The 16,398-nt window shown below is 49.5% G+C and overlaps 1 protein-coding gene across 2 annotated transcripts in view; it reads left to right on the top strand.

Annotated features, from left to right (window-relative positions):
- The first annotated feature begins 4,317 nt into the window (after positions 1 to 4,317).
- CBFA2T2 (CBFA2/RUNX1 partner transcriptional co-repressor 2) overlaps positions 4,318 to 16,398 on the top strand; it is a 117,591-nt gene continuing 105,510 nt past the window's right edge. The window contains exon 1 of one of the 2 annotated variants that reach the window (XM_006271336.4): positions 4,318 to 4,419. In XM_006271336.4, the coding sequence (XP_006271398.1) occupies positions 4,392 to 4,419 (28 nt within the window). In that variant the 5' untranslated portion in view covers positions 4,318 to 4,391. The other variant, XM_059733255.1, reaches the window with a different exon arrangement.

The following is a 16,398-nucleotide window of genomic DNA, read 5'->3' as shown; positions in this document are numbered from 1 at the left end:
GTGAGCCTTGAATGTTGCCTTTCCAGTAATGTATCCTTGAGATCCACAGCCTTGAATCTTCCTTTGCAGGAAGTTGCTTGGTAGGGCTGTGAGAAATGACACACTTCCGTTTCAACTTGTTTTGAGGTTTGGATGGAACAGTGTTTTCTTTTGAATTTCATTTCGAGTTCAAACAGCTGTTACGTTTTGCTTTGAGGAAACGGGGGCTGTTTTGACGTTTCACCTGACCATCAGGCTGGGCTGAGTTCCCAACCCAAGGCCCACAATCAGGCCAGGGAAACAAACTCAGGCCAGTTGGGCTGAGTTCCCTTCCCTAGCCCAATTGTAGGCACCTGTGGGGCAGCTGTTGTACCACGAGGGTAGAGCTTGGTTCGGTAGGGCGCTGCGCGCTGTCTGGGAACTGGGACAGCTCCAACAGTCAGCCAGAGCCCAGCACTGATCAGCTCCAGCTACTAGACAGAGCACAGCGCCCTGCCGAGCCATGTCGCACCTGCACCATTGGGCAACTGCTGCACGGGTGCCGGGCAGGAGGGGAGGGGGCAATCCCTGCTGCCCCCCACTGTGTTGGGGGGCTCTGCCTTGAGCCCTCAGAGGTCCTGATTGCCACTGCTACAGCTGGTGAGTGCAGGGCTATTTTTTAAGTGCTGGAAGGCTGGGGCTGGGCAGGGGATGGGGCCGGGCAGAGCAGCCATGGCAGCTTCTCCCACGGCTCCCCACACCTGGGGAGAGGCAGGCACACCTGGAGGAGCCAAGAGAGAACCTGCAGCCACCCAGCTGTGCCTGCCTCTCCCCAGCTAATCTGAATCTCTGGATCAGTGCCAAAACAGCACTGAAACTCTGAAACAGATTTGGCCAAAACGGAACAGTGATCCAAAGCACCAAAACGAATCACTGTCCTTCTGAAATGGCTGAATCCAAAACGGAAACAAAACAGCCATTTCGCACAGCCCTATTACATATTACATATGGCCTCTTGTTCCTGGATGATCTCAGATATGAGCTATCTGCCAAGCTACACAGCCTGTCAAAATTGAAGTGCTTCTGTGCATGCACTGGTCTCGCATGTCAAGGTCACAGAATGCAGTGCCTAACGTGCTTAGGTATCTGCACATCGAGATGCCAGATGAATTGGGGGGGGGGGGGGGGGGAAAGGGGGTGTTCAGGACTGCAACTTTGGCCTCAGGAAGAATTCAGATGAATAGATCCATTATTTGATTTGGCTGCTAGGAAAATTTTATGAAAAGAAAATAATACAAAGTGGTGCGGTTTGATCATATGACCAAACTCTTAGGGTGCTACAGGTAGCATAGGAAATAGGAGACTGGTCTATGAGAGAAGCTTTGTCATAGAAAACAGCTCAGCATATGATAGAGAGAGAGGGCAGTGAACCTAGTTTAAACATAACAGCTCTGCAAAGCCTTTCCCTTAACATTATATGAACTGAGCAGTTAGCCACAGCCACCTCTGGTGGAGAGCCCTGTTCCATAGACTGTACAAACATTTTGTCCATATTTTCAGTGCTCTGAGTAGAACTGCTACATGTGAACCATTTGAGTCTTTCCTATAAGCAATCTGGCTACCAAACCTACACATTGGAAAAATCAGCCTCATTTTGTGGTTGTAGGACAATGATAGTGTGTAATCTACCTCCTACTTTACAAGAACATCTGGCTGCAGCTGGTGTAGGCAGCACAAACATACTGAAACTCTGTCAAACACATCCAGTAGTATGCTACTACATTTCAAATTAAAGCATAGTGTGGTACTCTAACAGATGGGCTAGCAAATCACTGTCCACCCTTACTCTCAGGCTCCTCCATCCCACATACTCCCCAGTAAAGCAGCCAGGCACCTCAACCTGGTGATACTAAAAACAGTACAAGTTTACAAAGGGTTTTTTGAGCACCTTGAAGAACTGGGGCCTCCTGTGTTACAAAGTTGCCCATGACATACCTGTGTTATACCTCTGCTAAATGCCTCAGAAATACTAGATGACCTCAGCAAGGCCAAGAAACCAAAATAAACCTTGAATTTAAAAATGAAGTAACTTCTGAGATTGCAAAATCCAAATCTGGAATAACATTTCAAATGCATTTAGATAACATGTTCAACTTACCTTACCATTAAAATCTCATTTCCTAACTTTTATCCCAGGAAACGAACCCAACAGATATATGGTATACAGTATTTCAAGGTGCATGTGGGGTGGGGAGGTTCCCCCCTCTTTCCTTCTTTAATCAGTTTTATAATGGAAAACTGGCTTGTGCTAGAACATGGAGCCTGGCATCCTGTCTTCAACTGTAGTTAGTATCATTGAAAGAATAGACAAAAAACCCACGTTATTAAGAACTATGATGCCCATAACAGTTTTTTTATCCTCCTCCCCAGCTCAAACTTTACATTAATTTGAAATGTTTATCTTGTCTAATATAATTACGGATGGTCTCATGATTCACAAAGTTGGAATCCTGCATTGTTCCCAGCCTCTTTTACTCTTTTTAAAACCTCTATTGCCTTGGTTATCCACTTCTACAACTATCTATGACTTCTCCTGCGGTTCCTGCACTGGAGCGAATGCCTTTCTAATACTGGTTCAACAAGCCATTACCCTTATTCCAGTTAAATATCAAGATTCACTTCTATGATGCCTACAAAAAAGCAAGGCAGAAGAAAAATTCAACTGAATCATCAATCTGTGCATATATCCACTTTGTCTGATCATATCTGTCAGTCCTCTGTTAAACCATTTTCTCCCTCATTGCCAATTCTACTCATTTCACTATGTGTAAAATAAACTAGTCTCTGCCCTGAAGGCTATACTATGCATTTATGAAACGTATATAGAACATTTCTGGCAGCAAATCCTTTATGATTGTAGAAGGTGAAGAGATTAGCTCAGGAATACAGAAATATTAAGAGAAGCTAATGCAACAACAAAAATATAAATATTGAAAATCATAAAAGAACAAAGCCTAAGAATATGTGAAAGTGAATAGGTAAGAAAACACAAGTACTGTCAACCACATGGAAGCTGCTACCACAAAGGCTGAGATGTAATGGTTAGAGGAAAGAAATCTTGCCAGCATAAATCTAAAGAACAGAACAAAAACAAAAAAGGAAGAAAGAACATGAAACAACTGCATCGAAGCAGATAGAAATTGTGTTCACAAAAGCTAGAGGACAATAAAAGAAAAATATCCTTAAAACAAATGAGAATATTAAGAAATTGCACTCGTTATCGAAGTACGGAAACAGGAGTCTGAAAAGCATAATTCTAGTCTCTTTGTACAGTTTCATTCAAGAGATCAAAAGACCCATGGGACTGTAAAAGAAATAAGGCAAGGGCTGCTTCTGGCACCTAGGCACTACAATATGATTTACTTATTAGATTTGTTCCTGGAAATTCACTGTCTTTTGTCCTATATGAAAAGGACAATGATTTTGCTATTTTCTGTTACAGCTAAAGATGTAGAGTCAAAATAAGTAAATGAAAATAAGCAGATCCCATTCCCAAAGTTTAATCTGAAAAAAAAATGACGATACTTCAACCTATTCTTGGTCACATGTCCAATTCCAGTGAAAATTGAGGAAGTCAACTAGTGTAATCAAAGGTAAACTGAAAGCAATAGGTTTATACCAGTACCTTTGAGGACAGAATTTGATTTACAGATTTGTTTTTTTTAGTACATTAGAAGGAAAGAGCCCAACCTGATTTTCACACTGCATCAGTAATGAAATTTGGGGGGGAGGGAGCTGCAGGGCACCATCATCAACCACTCTTTTTACTTGTAAGATTAGTACATTTTGTTTGCAGTCAACAAGACAACAAACACACGTGCCATCAGAAAGCACCACCTTTACAGGCACTTTTGCAAATCAGAAACGACACTTAATATTAAAAGTGGAATCTTAAGGGTTGTATTCTCTTCTTAAACATACTAGCTGCAAAAGCTTCACCAAGCAAAAGCTGTGCTGGTGTTTGTAATGTACCTGATGATCACAATGAGGGCTCGGGCTCCATTCCACTGGATACCCTACAACAGCACCCTGCAACTGCACGGGCATCGTTTGCGCGAGGCGGAGGGTCCTGGAGGAGAAGGAGAGCAGCATCAGACCGGGAGCGCGGGGCCGGACAGGCAAGTCCAGCTCCAAAGAGCTAGGCCCTTCACGCGGCCGCCTGGCCTCGCAACCTCCGAGAAAAGGCAGGAGCAGCGCCCACAAACCCCTCGCTGCCTGGCCAGTCCCGGGCTCCAGCGCACTCAGCCCCACGCGCGCTGACGTCACACGCCTCGGAAGGGGCGGGGAGGTTGGGGGCGGGGTTACCGCTCGCCCTGTCTGGTGCGCGCGCAACCACGGCGCTGGCGTAGAGAGGAGCGCGTACGGGGCCGGCGATGGTGGGGATCCCGGGAGCCTTCCAGTGTAAGAGCGCCCCCGCCCCCTGGCTCGGCTCGGCTCGGCTCGGCTCGTCGCGTCGGGTCGGGCTCGCCTGTGCCCGTTGCTCAGCGGGCCGAAGGTGCCGTCTGGTGGGCGGGGCGGGGCGGGGCGGGGCGGTGGTTCCCACCCCGCAGGGGAGCGGCGGGATGGCCGCCTGCGTGTCCGGACTGCTGCCTGTGGCGCGGGCGCCGCTCTGCGCACTGGGCCGGGGGCTGCAGCTCCTGACTCTCGGGGCCTGGCCCCGGACCTGGGGCAGCTGAGGGGTAGGGCCCCTGTCCGAGGCGGCGGGCCGCGGGCGCCGTTGCCTTCCGGAGAGGCTGCTCCCGGGACGCCGAGCCGCGGGCAAGTGTAGGCGGGCCCTCGCGACTTTCCCGTGGCTCCGCTTGAGCACGTGGGTTTCCTTTGGGAGCGCAGTTGCGGGATTGTTCGGGGTGCTTTGGGTAGGGATGGCTACATGCCCTCCTGAGGTCCCTTCCGGCCCTGCTTTGCTGTGATCCACTCATGCCTGTTGCTCTCGGGGCTCTTGATGCTCTGTCCCTGCCTCCTGAACACTAAGCAGTGTGTCGGTGACATGTATATCTTAGCTCAATCTTTTCAGGTCTCACTGAAAGGAAACTTTCCCCTGTGCCATTTTGTTAGGGCCAACATTTCAGATAACAAATGCAAAGTTTTCTGTTGCTCACTTGCATTCCATTGCTGGATAAGATATTTTTCCAAGAAGCTACAAAATCCTATTCACTTTAAAATAGGGGTGCACCGATAGAGATTTTTTGGGGCTGATACTGATGGCCGATTTTTTAAGGAGGCATATTGGCCAATACTGCTTGGATTCCAATATGCAGCCCAATATGGAGTCCAGCAGCTTGGAGACCAGTATCAGGCTGGTAAATCTGGTGTAGTGGAAGGGGTGGGGGGAGGTTAGGAAGGGGCGTGGGGGGGGGGGGCAGATTGAGGACCTCATGGTGCGGGAAACGCAGCTCAGCTGGGGTGGGGCATGGGAGCCACAATTGGCTTGTCCTGGGGGGTGCAGGGTGGGGCAGCTCCCACCCTGCATGCACCCCTGGAGGGCATGGGGAGGGGGCATATGCCCCCGGATCTGTGCGGGGCAGGTCAAGCTGCCTCTGCAGGCTGAGGCCGGGGCTGTGCCAGCCTGGCTATGCTTGGGGTGGGTGGCAGCAGCACCACTGGGAGGGGGGCTACAGAGGAGGAGAGCTGCAGCCACCCCAAAATTCACTGTAGCCCCCCCCCAACTCCCCCTCTCAGTGCCGTTGCCGTGCAGCTGAGCCCAGCCCCCACCAGGAAGAGCCCAGTGCAGCCCCTGGTCCCAGCCTGCAGCAACATCCTGCTCTGCCCTGCCCTGCCCTGCCCTGCCCTGCACACAGATCTGGGGGCACCCCCATGCCCATGCACTAGGAGCTGCCCCCACCCCGCAAAGAGCTGCTCCCAGCTCCTTCCTGCACCTGCCCCAGCTGAACAGCACCAGCCCTACACCCTCCCTCACCCTCGATCTGTCTTCCCCCCACCCTTTTCCCCACACCAGACTTACCAGACAGATGCTGGTCTCCAAGCTGCTGGGCTGCACTCCTGGCCCCTTGCATGCTGCAGCTGCGCACAGGCACAAGGCATTTATCGGCCACATTATTGGCCGCATCAGGGAAAAAAAGCCGATTTTGATGCTTTCAATTTTCTCTATATCGGTGCCGATCTGTTATGGGACTGAAGTATTGGTGCACCTCTACTTTAAAAAATAATATTAAGTAGACACATGCTTGCTTTTCACTAGAGTTGTCAAATGCCAAGGGCTGGCATTACAGAGATGGAGAAGTAGAAGCAAAGGCTACAGAGAAAATCCTGTGATAATTCAGTGGTTTAATCTCTCCAGTTTCACACATCTATACAGAGCATGTATTTAGGGGGAATGTTAACCTATAAACTGTTGTATCTTAACACTCTTCTGGATGGCTGCTTTAGCCCCTTATTACATTATGTAGTTCTTAGAGAGAAAAGGGTGATTTGCAGAGACGACTCAAGCAGGGTGCGGGGCCCGGGACAAATTAGCCCATGTGGGGCCCCACCCCTGTTCCGATCCCAGATCCGAAGAAGCTGTTGCTGCCGCCATCAGTGGCAGCCTCAACGGTGGGGAGGGGGGTTGTAGCGAGCGGCTGGATACGGAGCCGCTGCGCTGCCCAGCTTCGTGCCACTGCTGCTCCATCCCACTCTGCGGGGCCCCCCATAGCGCAGGGCCCGAGGTGGTCTCCTCAATTCACCCCCCCCTCCCCCTCCCAGGGACGGCCCTGGTGATTTGTCCCCAGAAATCTAAGCTCTCTTTTTTCCAGTAGTGACATGGCATTGTTCTGAGGTTTGTAAACATTCCACCACAAGCATTCTCTTTTATAAATACGAATTCATTTTTCTGGTGCTGAGCTGGTAAAACTGTCTTTTAATGCCTGCATCAAATGAATTGCTTGAAGTAACTGAAACGACTTTGGATCAGAATTTAAGATTCCTTTTTGTTTTGTTCTGCAGCAACAGTAGTTTTTCCTTTGGCCTCAGTGAACCTACCTACATGTGTATTTTCACATTTCTTTCCTATCAGCTCAGTGGCAGTGTCAGATGAACAAGTCAGAGCTGTGTGCCTGGACTTGTGTAATACGGGAAACTATGTGTCATGAAGTAGCAGCTTCTAGACTGCTCTGTTGTTTGGGTGAAAGAAAGGTGGTCAATTTAAGCTTTGGTTTTACTAAGTTTATCAAAACAGGACATGTATTTCTAGGAAGATTGGCAATACTTTGAAAGCTGTGAAGCTGGCAAGAGTACAGGGAAGTATGTTATTGTTGCCAAGGAGTATAATAGATGTTTAGAGGGTATATGTAACGGAAATAGCTTCCTGTTCATTCTTCTAATATCTTCTTACACGTGCAACATTTGTTTATAGATAAACGTGGGTGTTGAGAACTGATTTCAAGCAACAGTAGGCTGAATAATAAGGGGCTAGGACATAGAGAGATGACATTGTATGATGCCTTTCAGTAACTGTGAAATAGGGCTGGCATCAACTAATGTGAATGTTGAATTGTGGCCTCAGTACGTCTGACAAATGATGCAAGGCAGGCAGTGAAAGTGCCTCCCAAAGCTCAAAGGCAATGAAAGAATACTTTAAAATGAAGTGTGATGGCCTCAGAGGGAAGCAATGTGAATGCAGATGCCAGCACTAAAGTGGAGACGGCTCTAAAAGCTATATGCCTGGTTACTGAAGAAATTGCCAGGTGAAGAAAATTACAGATAGAACATAGCTTCTTTTTCATGTTGCTGGGCTCATGGTGTGCTAGAATGTACTGGGAATGCAGGCATTATGCAGTCAAGACAAAAAATATTATTCTGTCAAACCTCATGCATTCAAAATGCGTGAGGGAGGAAGGAAGACCCAGGAAACTATAGGCTAGTTAGTCTTACCTCGATCCTGGGTAAGCTTTTTGAGAGAATTGTCCTGGCGCATGTCCACGAGGGACCAGCAGGGGAGGTTATGCTTAGGGGCGACCAACATGGGTTCATTAGAAGCAGGTCCTGTCAGACCAACCTGGTGGCCTTCTATGACCAGGTCACAAAAGCCTTAGATGCAGGGGTAGCAGTGGACATAGTCTTTCTGGACTTCAGGAAGGCCTTCGACACTGTTTCTCACCCCATTCTCATTAAAAACTAGGGGACTGTGGCGTCGACACCTACACAGTCAAATGGGTTACTAACTGGCTGGAGGGCTGCACCCAGAGAGTGGTGGTGGACGGGACATTTTCAACCTGGAGGGATATGGGCAGTGGGGTCCCCCAGGGCTCGGTCCTCGGACCCAGGCTGTTCAACATCTTCATCAGTGACTTGGACGAGGCGGTAAAAAGCACCCTATTCAAATTTGCTGAAGACACTAAGATGTGGGGGGAAGTAGGCACACTAGAAGGGAGGAATAGTCTGCAATTGGACCTAGACAGGTTACAGGGGTGGGCAGATGAGAACAGGATGGGTTTCAACACTGACAAGTGCAAGGTGATGCACGTGTGGAGGAAGAACCAGCAGCATACCTTCAGGCTGGGGAACTCCCTTCTTGTCAGTGCAGAGGCAGAAAAGGATCTTGGAGTCATTATTGATGCCAAAATGAACATGGGCCAACAGTGTGGGGACGCGGTCAGGAAGGCCAACCATACCTTGTCGTGCATCCACAGATGCATCTCAAGCAGGCTCAAGGAGGTGATCCTCCCCCTCTATGCGACACTGGTCAGGCTGCAGTTGGAGTACTTTGTCCAGTTCTGGGTGCCACACTTCAGGAGGGATGTGGACAGCATTGAGAGGGTTCAGAGGAGGGCCACCCGCATGATCGGGCCGCAGGGCAGGCCCTACGAGGAGCGGGTAAGGGACCTGAACCTGTTCAGCCTCCACAAGAGAAGGCTGAGGGGGGACCTGGTGGCTGTTTACAAACTAGTCAGAGGGGTCCAGCAGGCATTGGGGGAGTCCCTGTTCCTCCGAGCGCTACCAGGAGTGACTAGAAATAACAGTCACAAGCTGTCAAAGGGTAGATTCAGGCTAGATATCAGGAGGCGCTACTTCACAGTCAGGGCAGCTAGGACCTGGAACCAACTTCCAAGTGAAGTGGTGCTGGCTCCTATCCTGGGGGTCTTTAAGAGGAGGTTAGACGAACACCTTGCTGGGGTCGTTTGACCCCAGTACTTTTTCCTGCCATGGCAGAGAGTCGGACTTGATGACCTGCTGAGGTCCCTTCCAACCCTATGAACTGTGAAACTATGAAAATACCAAATTGTAAAGATACAAGGAAGAAATTCCAGGGAGGGATCTTGACCTTCCAAGGGGAGGTCAAGCTACTGCAATATGAAAAAGATCATATGTCAAGCATTAACATACCAGGATTGAAAGGGAGTACTCTTCAGCTTGGGCATGTCATGTGTTTTCTGTTTGCTGGGTCAATGAAGTTGTCTTTGGGTTCCCATGGAGACCTTGGTATTCCACTGAGAATGACTGTAGACCATGGGTGGGCAAAATGTGGCCCAGGGGCTGGATGTGGCCTGCCAGGCCATCCTATCCAGCCCACAGGGCCCCTAAAAATTTTAGAGAATTAATATTTATCTGCCCCTGGCTGCCTACCATGCAGCCGTCAATGACTTAGCAAAACTCAGTAAGTGTCCCTCCACCCAAAATAATTGCCTACCCCTGCCATAGACTCAGTTTGGCCAAGGCTCATCCAGGTTTTTTACCTACAAAACACAAGCTCACTTAATACACTTGGCCAAAGGGTTGCAAGCTATTAGTCCTCAGTGCTTGTGGTAAGATACAGGCACAACTTGCCTGTAGCATTGCCTGGACATGGGGTTGGCAATCTGTGACCTATGGGCCATATCTGGCCTGCAGAACCATTGGATCTGGTTCACAGATATGGGGCTTCAGCGGCATTCAGCATCAGGAGACTTTGGCTGCCTTTGCTTTCCCCAGGTTGTTGCAGGGGCAAGTGCTGACTATGGCTGGCTCCTAGCATTTCCCACCTCTGACTCTGGGTGGATCATTCTGGCCTGCAGCCAGAAGAGGTTGCCTACTCTTACCCTGGACCTAATATAAAGTTCCAAAAGTTTACAGTCCTGCTTTTATACGTAGATCAAAACAATTCTGTTTCCATTAAGTGCTTACCTAGCAAATGTCAACATCTACCTAATCCTTGGACCCTCTGTCATTTTTATATCTTTTGGACTCTGGCACGAGCCTTTAAAACAGGGCATCAGCTTTTAGAACAGAGGTGGGCAACTATTTTGACTGGAGGGCCGCTTAATAAGTTTTGGTGAGCTGTTGAGGGCCGCAAGGGTAGTAGCTCTGCCCTTGACAGGTGCCCTGCCCTCTGGCTGCCACCTTGGGACCAGAAGTCCTGTCCCAACCCCTGACTTTTGCCACTGGAAGTGCCTCCCCTTGCCCTGAAAGTACTCCTTTGGGGGGGGGGGGGGGATGCCGTCTTGAAACAAACAAACAAACAAAAAAATATATATATATACATGTACACACACACTAAAAAAATCAAACATCTACTATAACTTATTTTAATTTTATTAAAAAAAAATTGTCCTAATTTATGTGTGCTCGCATAGTATATTTAGAGTCAATGCATAGTAGCCCAAAATACAGTCTTACGTATATTTTGTGTCATGGGTGGGGGAGGGGTGTGGGGGATGGTATGGGTGTGTATGTGGGTATGGTGGGGATGGGGGAGTATGGGACTGTTGGGGAGGGTGTGTATGTGTTTAGGGATGCACCTCTAGAGAATTTTTAGGCTGATACTGATAGCTGATTTTTAACAAGCCATATTGTCCAATACCAATTCCAATATGCAGCCAGACAGCGTGGAGAGCAGCATCCAGCTCGTAGGTCTGTTGTGGAGGAAGGGGCGTTGGGGGAGGGGGGGCAGATCAAGGCCCCAGTAGGGAGGGAGGGAGCAGGGCTGGGGCAGGGGGCAGGTGCTGAACTGTGGAGCGGAGTGCAGGATGGAGCCACGTGTGGTTCATCCGGGGGCGTGGCGAGGTGCAGCTCCTGCTGCTGCATGACCCCACGAGGGCGTGGGGGGGCGTGTGCTCCCAGATCTGTGTGTGGCGTGAGAGTGGGTTGCCCTTGTAGGCTGGGGCCAGGTGGCGCCAGCTCTTCTCGGCAGGGGATTGGGCTGGGCTGTGTTCAAGGCTGGCAGTGGTGGCGCTGGGCGGGGAGCTGCAACCACCCCAAAATTCACTGTAACCCCCCCATACTTCCCTGTCCCAGGACTGCCACCACCCACACTGAACACAGCCCCAGCCCAACCCTACTGCCAGAAAGAGCTCAGTACCACCCGAGCCCCTAGCTGCAGCGCAGCCCACCCTTCCCCACACGCAGATCCAGGCGCATATGCCCTCCCAGGGTGCATGTAGCAGCAGGAGCTGCCTCCCCCTGCACTCCCAGATGAGTTGCTCACTGCTCCATCCCACGCTCCGCCCTGGCTGGGCAATGCCTGCCCCAGCCCCACTCCCTCCCTCACCACGGGGGCCTTGATCTGCCCCCTTCTATGCCCCTTCCCTCACAACAGACTTACCAGTTGCACCTGGTTGCTCTCCACGCTTCCGGGCTGCACTCCTGGCCACCTATGTGCTGCACTGCAGCTGCGTGCATGCACAGGGAATTTATCAGTGGTATTATCGGCCACATCAGCCAAAAAAAGCCGATTGCTGATGCAGTCAATTTTCCTTGTATTGATGCCAATCAGATACGGCACCGATATATCGGTGCACCTCTATTTTGGGGGGTGGGTTGTGTGGGGGCTGTGGGAGGGTGTGGGTGTGTTTGTGGATATGCTAGTGGCTCGAATATGTTGGGGGGTCCTTAGCGTCTCTGAAGCTGCATGTGGTGGTAGCAAGTGGGGCCAGCCCTGCCCAGCACCATAGCATACAGTTCTCCATGCTCACACCCCAGTCCCCGGCTGTGTTGGTGTTAGCCTGTGGGGCCAGCCCCATCCGGTTCCGTAGTGCACAACTCCTGCACTGCTGCAGCATGCAGGGCCAGCCCAGCTCAGCCCCATAGTGCATGGCTCCCCACACTCCCACCCCTTTCCTTCAGTGGGAGTCCCTGGCCTGTACCTGCATTCCTAGGCTCTCAGGCAGGGAGGCTGGGAAGAGACTCGGGTGCAGCAGGCAAAAACCTCTGGCAGCCAGAGGCTTCTTTCTTGTCTTTGGCTTCTGCTGGCACGGGGCTAGGGGCAGGTCATGCCAGGCTGGGATGGGAGGGGAGTTGGTTAGCAACCAGAGCCACACCTTGTGCATGGAGGTGCTGCCTTGTAGAGAGGCAGTGAGGGCCAGAGTCTATGTCAGCTTTCTCAGAGGTCTGTAAAGCCTTACCTTGCAGGCCCTTTCCAGGTAAAGGCCCTACTGGGTGTATGATCATCCTTTGATGAGGCCTACTTTGCTCAGTACTTTAGTAATACGAGTTGTATATGCACTGATCAATGCTTATATTAGTCCAGGGGTGGGCAATTATTTCAGGTAGAGGGCCACTTAGCAAATTTTGGCAAGCTGTCAAGGGCCACATGGGTAGCCCTGCCCCTTGACAGGTGCCCTGCCTCCTGGTTGCCATCTTGGGACCAGAAGTCCCATCCCCTAACCCCCAAACTTTGCTATCAGAAGTCCCTCCCCTTGCTCCTGGAAACACTCCTTTCAGCAAGTGGTATTGCCATCTCAGAACCAGACAAATACCAAATTATATTTTAAAAAGCAAACATCTACAACATTCATTAATTTGATTTCAAAAAATATTTTTGTCCTGATTTACACGCGTTTGTATAGTGTATATAGAGGACAATAGAGCACAATAGCTTAAAATGAAGTCTTACTCTTGTATGTTGGGTCGGGTAGGGGGAATGGGGGGTGGGTATAGATTTGTGGGGGGCTGTGGGTGTGTTTATATGTGGGGGAGGGTGTGGGTGTCTGGGGGGTGGATAGGTGTGGGGGATAGGGTGAAAGAGCATGTGGGTGTATGGATATGTGGGGTGTGAAATGGGTATGGGGTTTGTGGAGGGTTGTGTGGGGAAAGGGTGAATGGCGTGTGAGAGGAGGGTGTGGGGGTCTGTGTGTATGGCAGTGTGAGGGGGGTGTGGGTGCATATGTATGGTGGGGTGTGCTTGAGGGACTCGCCTTATGAACGCACACATACACACTCTCCCTCTCCCCCCTCCCTCATTGCGCACACACTCTGTGCTTCCCTCACTACACTCTCTCTCTCTCTCTCGCTCCCCCCACTTTGCACAGACAAACACACATTCTCTCTCCCTCCCTCATTACACAGACACATGCTGTATGCCTCTTTCACTACACGCACACCCCTCCCACTCCTGGCCCTGGGGTACTGGTATGGCCCCGCAGTCCGGTGATGCAGCCAGGGGCAGAAACTTTTGGGTGCAGGGGGGTGGGACAGGGCAGGGGTGAGGTGGGGCTGTCCTTGCTTCTGAGTCCTGCTTTCTTCTCCTGGGTCCTACTGCCCTGACTTCTGTCATCTTTGACAGGCAGCCAGGAGCAAATAAATATGAATCTCAACTTTTTAGGTGCCCTGTGGGCCGGATAGAATGGCCTGGTGAGCAGGATCTGGCCCACGGGCCATATTTTGCCCACCCCTATATTAGTCACTACTCCAGTGAGCCCTACATCTTGCAAAAATAATTTACAGTCACATTGTGATCTAGTTCTGATGCATAATGACTCGCCCTAGTGAATAGAGAGAGTGCTAAGATTCCATGTTGCTGCAGGGTCAAGCATCAGATAAACAGGAGACTTGTTAAAGCTTTACTTTTAAAAGTGGTTCAATGAGAGGGCAAGGATATTCTTGTGATAAATGTTTAAATGTGGACTCTTGAAACTTGGGTTCAGTTCTTGCCCCTGTACCACAAACTTTGTGGGTGATGTTAGGTAAGTCACCTAGGCCGTGATCCAGCAAAGTACTTAAACGTGCACAATTTAGGGCTTATGAGTAGTGATGATAATGAAATTGGGCACATGCTTAAATGTAATCAGAATGTTTGTCTCTCTGAGTTGCAGTTCTCTCTTGCCATAATGGTAAAAAATACTTTGTGTGGGTGTGATGAGAAGTACCATAAGTGGGGGTTCCCTGAGTGATGCACTACCCATCTGGTGTGGGGCCCCTCCCCTCAACTTGCCTGCCATGACTTGGTGTTATGATATATAAAGAGAGGGTTTAGTGGAGATATTCTTCCTGGGGGCCCCCCAGGGACAGAAGTACTCATGGTTCGGGTGCGATGTTCCACAGGGCTCTGCCTCCCCTACACCCCATCCACTCGCCAATTGGATGGGCGCCAGCAGTGGTGGTTTGGCCATACTTGATCAACCTCGTCTTGCCTCAAGGGGGCGTCCCACATCTGGGTCGGTTCTGTTGGTACTTGTCAGGCTGCACCCCCCCACTTCAATGAGTAGCCTTCCCGTCTTAGTGACTGGCAGGTTATATGAATGTAGGCTGGCACCTACTTCAGCGCCTCTGAGTAGGGCGCTTGTGATCTTAAGCCTCTTCTCTCTCTTTTTTTCCTCAAAAGAAATAGACCCCTGGAGAGGAGCAGGGTGTGGAGTTGCCTCCTTTCCCCCAGCCTCCTACAGGGGGCTCAAACGCCTCCCCTGCTCTGCCTGCCAGCGTTGAATCGGCTACGCTGCTCCTGTTTTCTGCAGGAGCCTTAGCGTGTCTGATGGGCTCACTGCCAGCATGTTCCTTCTCCTCCTCCCCCACCCCCTGGGTTCTGGTGGGGCTTTTAAATCTTCCCACGGCGGCTGGAACGGCCGCTGTGATTGGCTCAGCTGTTCCCCGCCTGGGGAACATCTGCTTAAACAGCCGGTGTAACTCCGGCTCACGCAGCCACGGTTTCTGCTCCAGCTGCAGCCTGGGAGGTAAGTTCCCCCTGCAGGGGGGCTGTTTGTGGGGTTTGGGACTCACGGGGACTACCCTCTCCCCATCAGGAGCCTGTGGGTGCGTCTCGCCACCACAGTAGGGTTTTATTAGACTAAATACGTCAGTGGGGGCGAGGCACTAGACTGTTATGATGATAGAGGCCACACAAGTAGATGGAAAACAGGCAATGCATATTTTGTGAATACCAGTTATCATTGTTAACCAAGTGGACAGCAGCTGAACATTATCTGAGGAATCAGGTTCTAGTTCTCATTGCACAGCAGTGTTTAGTGTCTGTTCAAAAAGATGGCTACATTTTTACTTTGATCTTTAGAAAACAAGTAAGCAGGAGTGGACTCAAATTCTTTGAGATGGGATTCAGTAAAACCTTGTTAATTTGAAACACGGGGGACCAAAAAATACCAAATTCGAAATGAATGGGTTTGAAATAAGCATACCAGTAGCAATCTGCATGCATGCAAATTACTATGGCTATGTACAGACTTGGTTCATCCATGTGGTGACCTTATTAACTGATGAGAACAAAATGAGTTATCCAGTGACTAATTAAGCAGATTTCACAGGATGTAGCACAAGGAGTACCTAGTGTAGACAAGTAGACCAAGAGCAGTGATCTCAGACCCCTTTTTCTTCTGCTTAGATCAATCTAAGTGCAAGAATGTTGGGCCAGCCATCTGATTTACCCATTGACAGAATTTAAAGTTGTTCTTTTTTGGTTTCCTGTGTTTCAAATTAACAAGCTTTGAATTTCAAAGTAAATGTATTTTGAATTGTATATATCATAAAGGCAAACAAAAACATACCCTTTCAACTGAGGAGTGATGATAGCTTCAAGGTATCCAACACTTTGAACTCTCTGATATTGTGTTAACGTTTTACTGTACATATGTTGTCTTGTGTTTTGGCTAATTGTTTCCATTGCACGAATGGACAAATGATTTCCAGTGAATGTGATCAATAGACTTTCAGAATTTTCTCTATGAAGCTGATAGTGTTGATAGTGCAAATACAGGTGAGTGTTTGAAATGTGGTCATAGTTCAGACTAGTTTAAGACAGATACTGATCCTCACATAAATACCACTTTATGAAGGTGGGAACATGTTATGCACAAAAATAATTTTTTAGCATTTAATCATGGTTCTACCCCTATGTAAATTCATTCACTTCAATAGTTATTCTTCACTTGCAACCATCTGAATAAGACCACAGTGGGCCTTGATATTCTGAGCAAGAGAAGCCTGCTCTGCATTCCTTACTGCTGATGCAAATCAGAAATAAGTGTGTTCAACCTCTCAAGAGCTACAGAGACATAAAACCAGTGTAAGAAACAAGGGAGCTGCAGTGTGTTCTCTGGTGTAGAAGGTCATGGTTCCAGTGTCTCAGCCCTAAGTAGTGATTCACCTGGACGGCTTCCAGGCTGCTGGAAACTATTTTTTTCAAGGCCTGCCATCGCCTTCTCTGAATAGTATCAATAACAGTCTACAGGAAAAAAAGTTCTC

This window comes from Alligator mississippiensis, chromosome 9 (genome assembly GCF_030867095.1).
Source record: "Alligator mississippiensis isolate rAllMis1 chromosome 9, rAllMis1, whole genome shotgun sequence".
Taxonomy (NCBI): Eukaryota; Metazoa; Chordata; order Crocodylia; family Alligatoridae; genus Alligator; species Alligator mississippiensis.
This window is presented reverse-complemented; position numbering and strand designations above follow the sequence as displayed.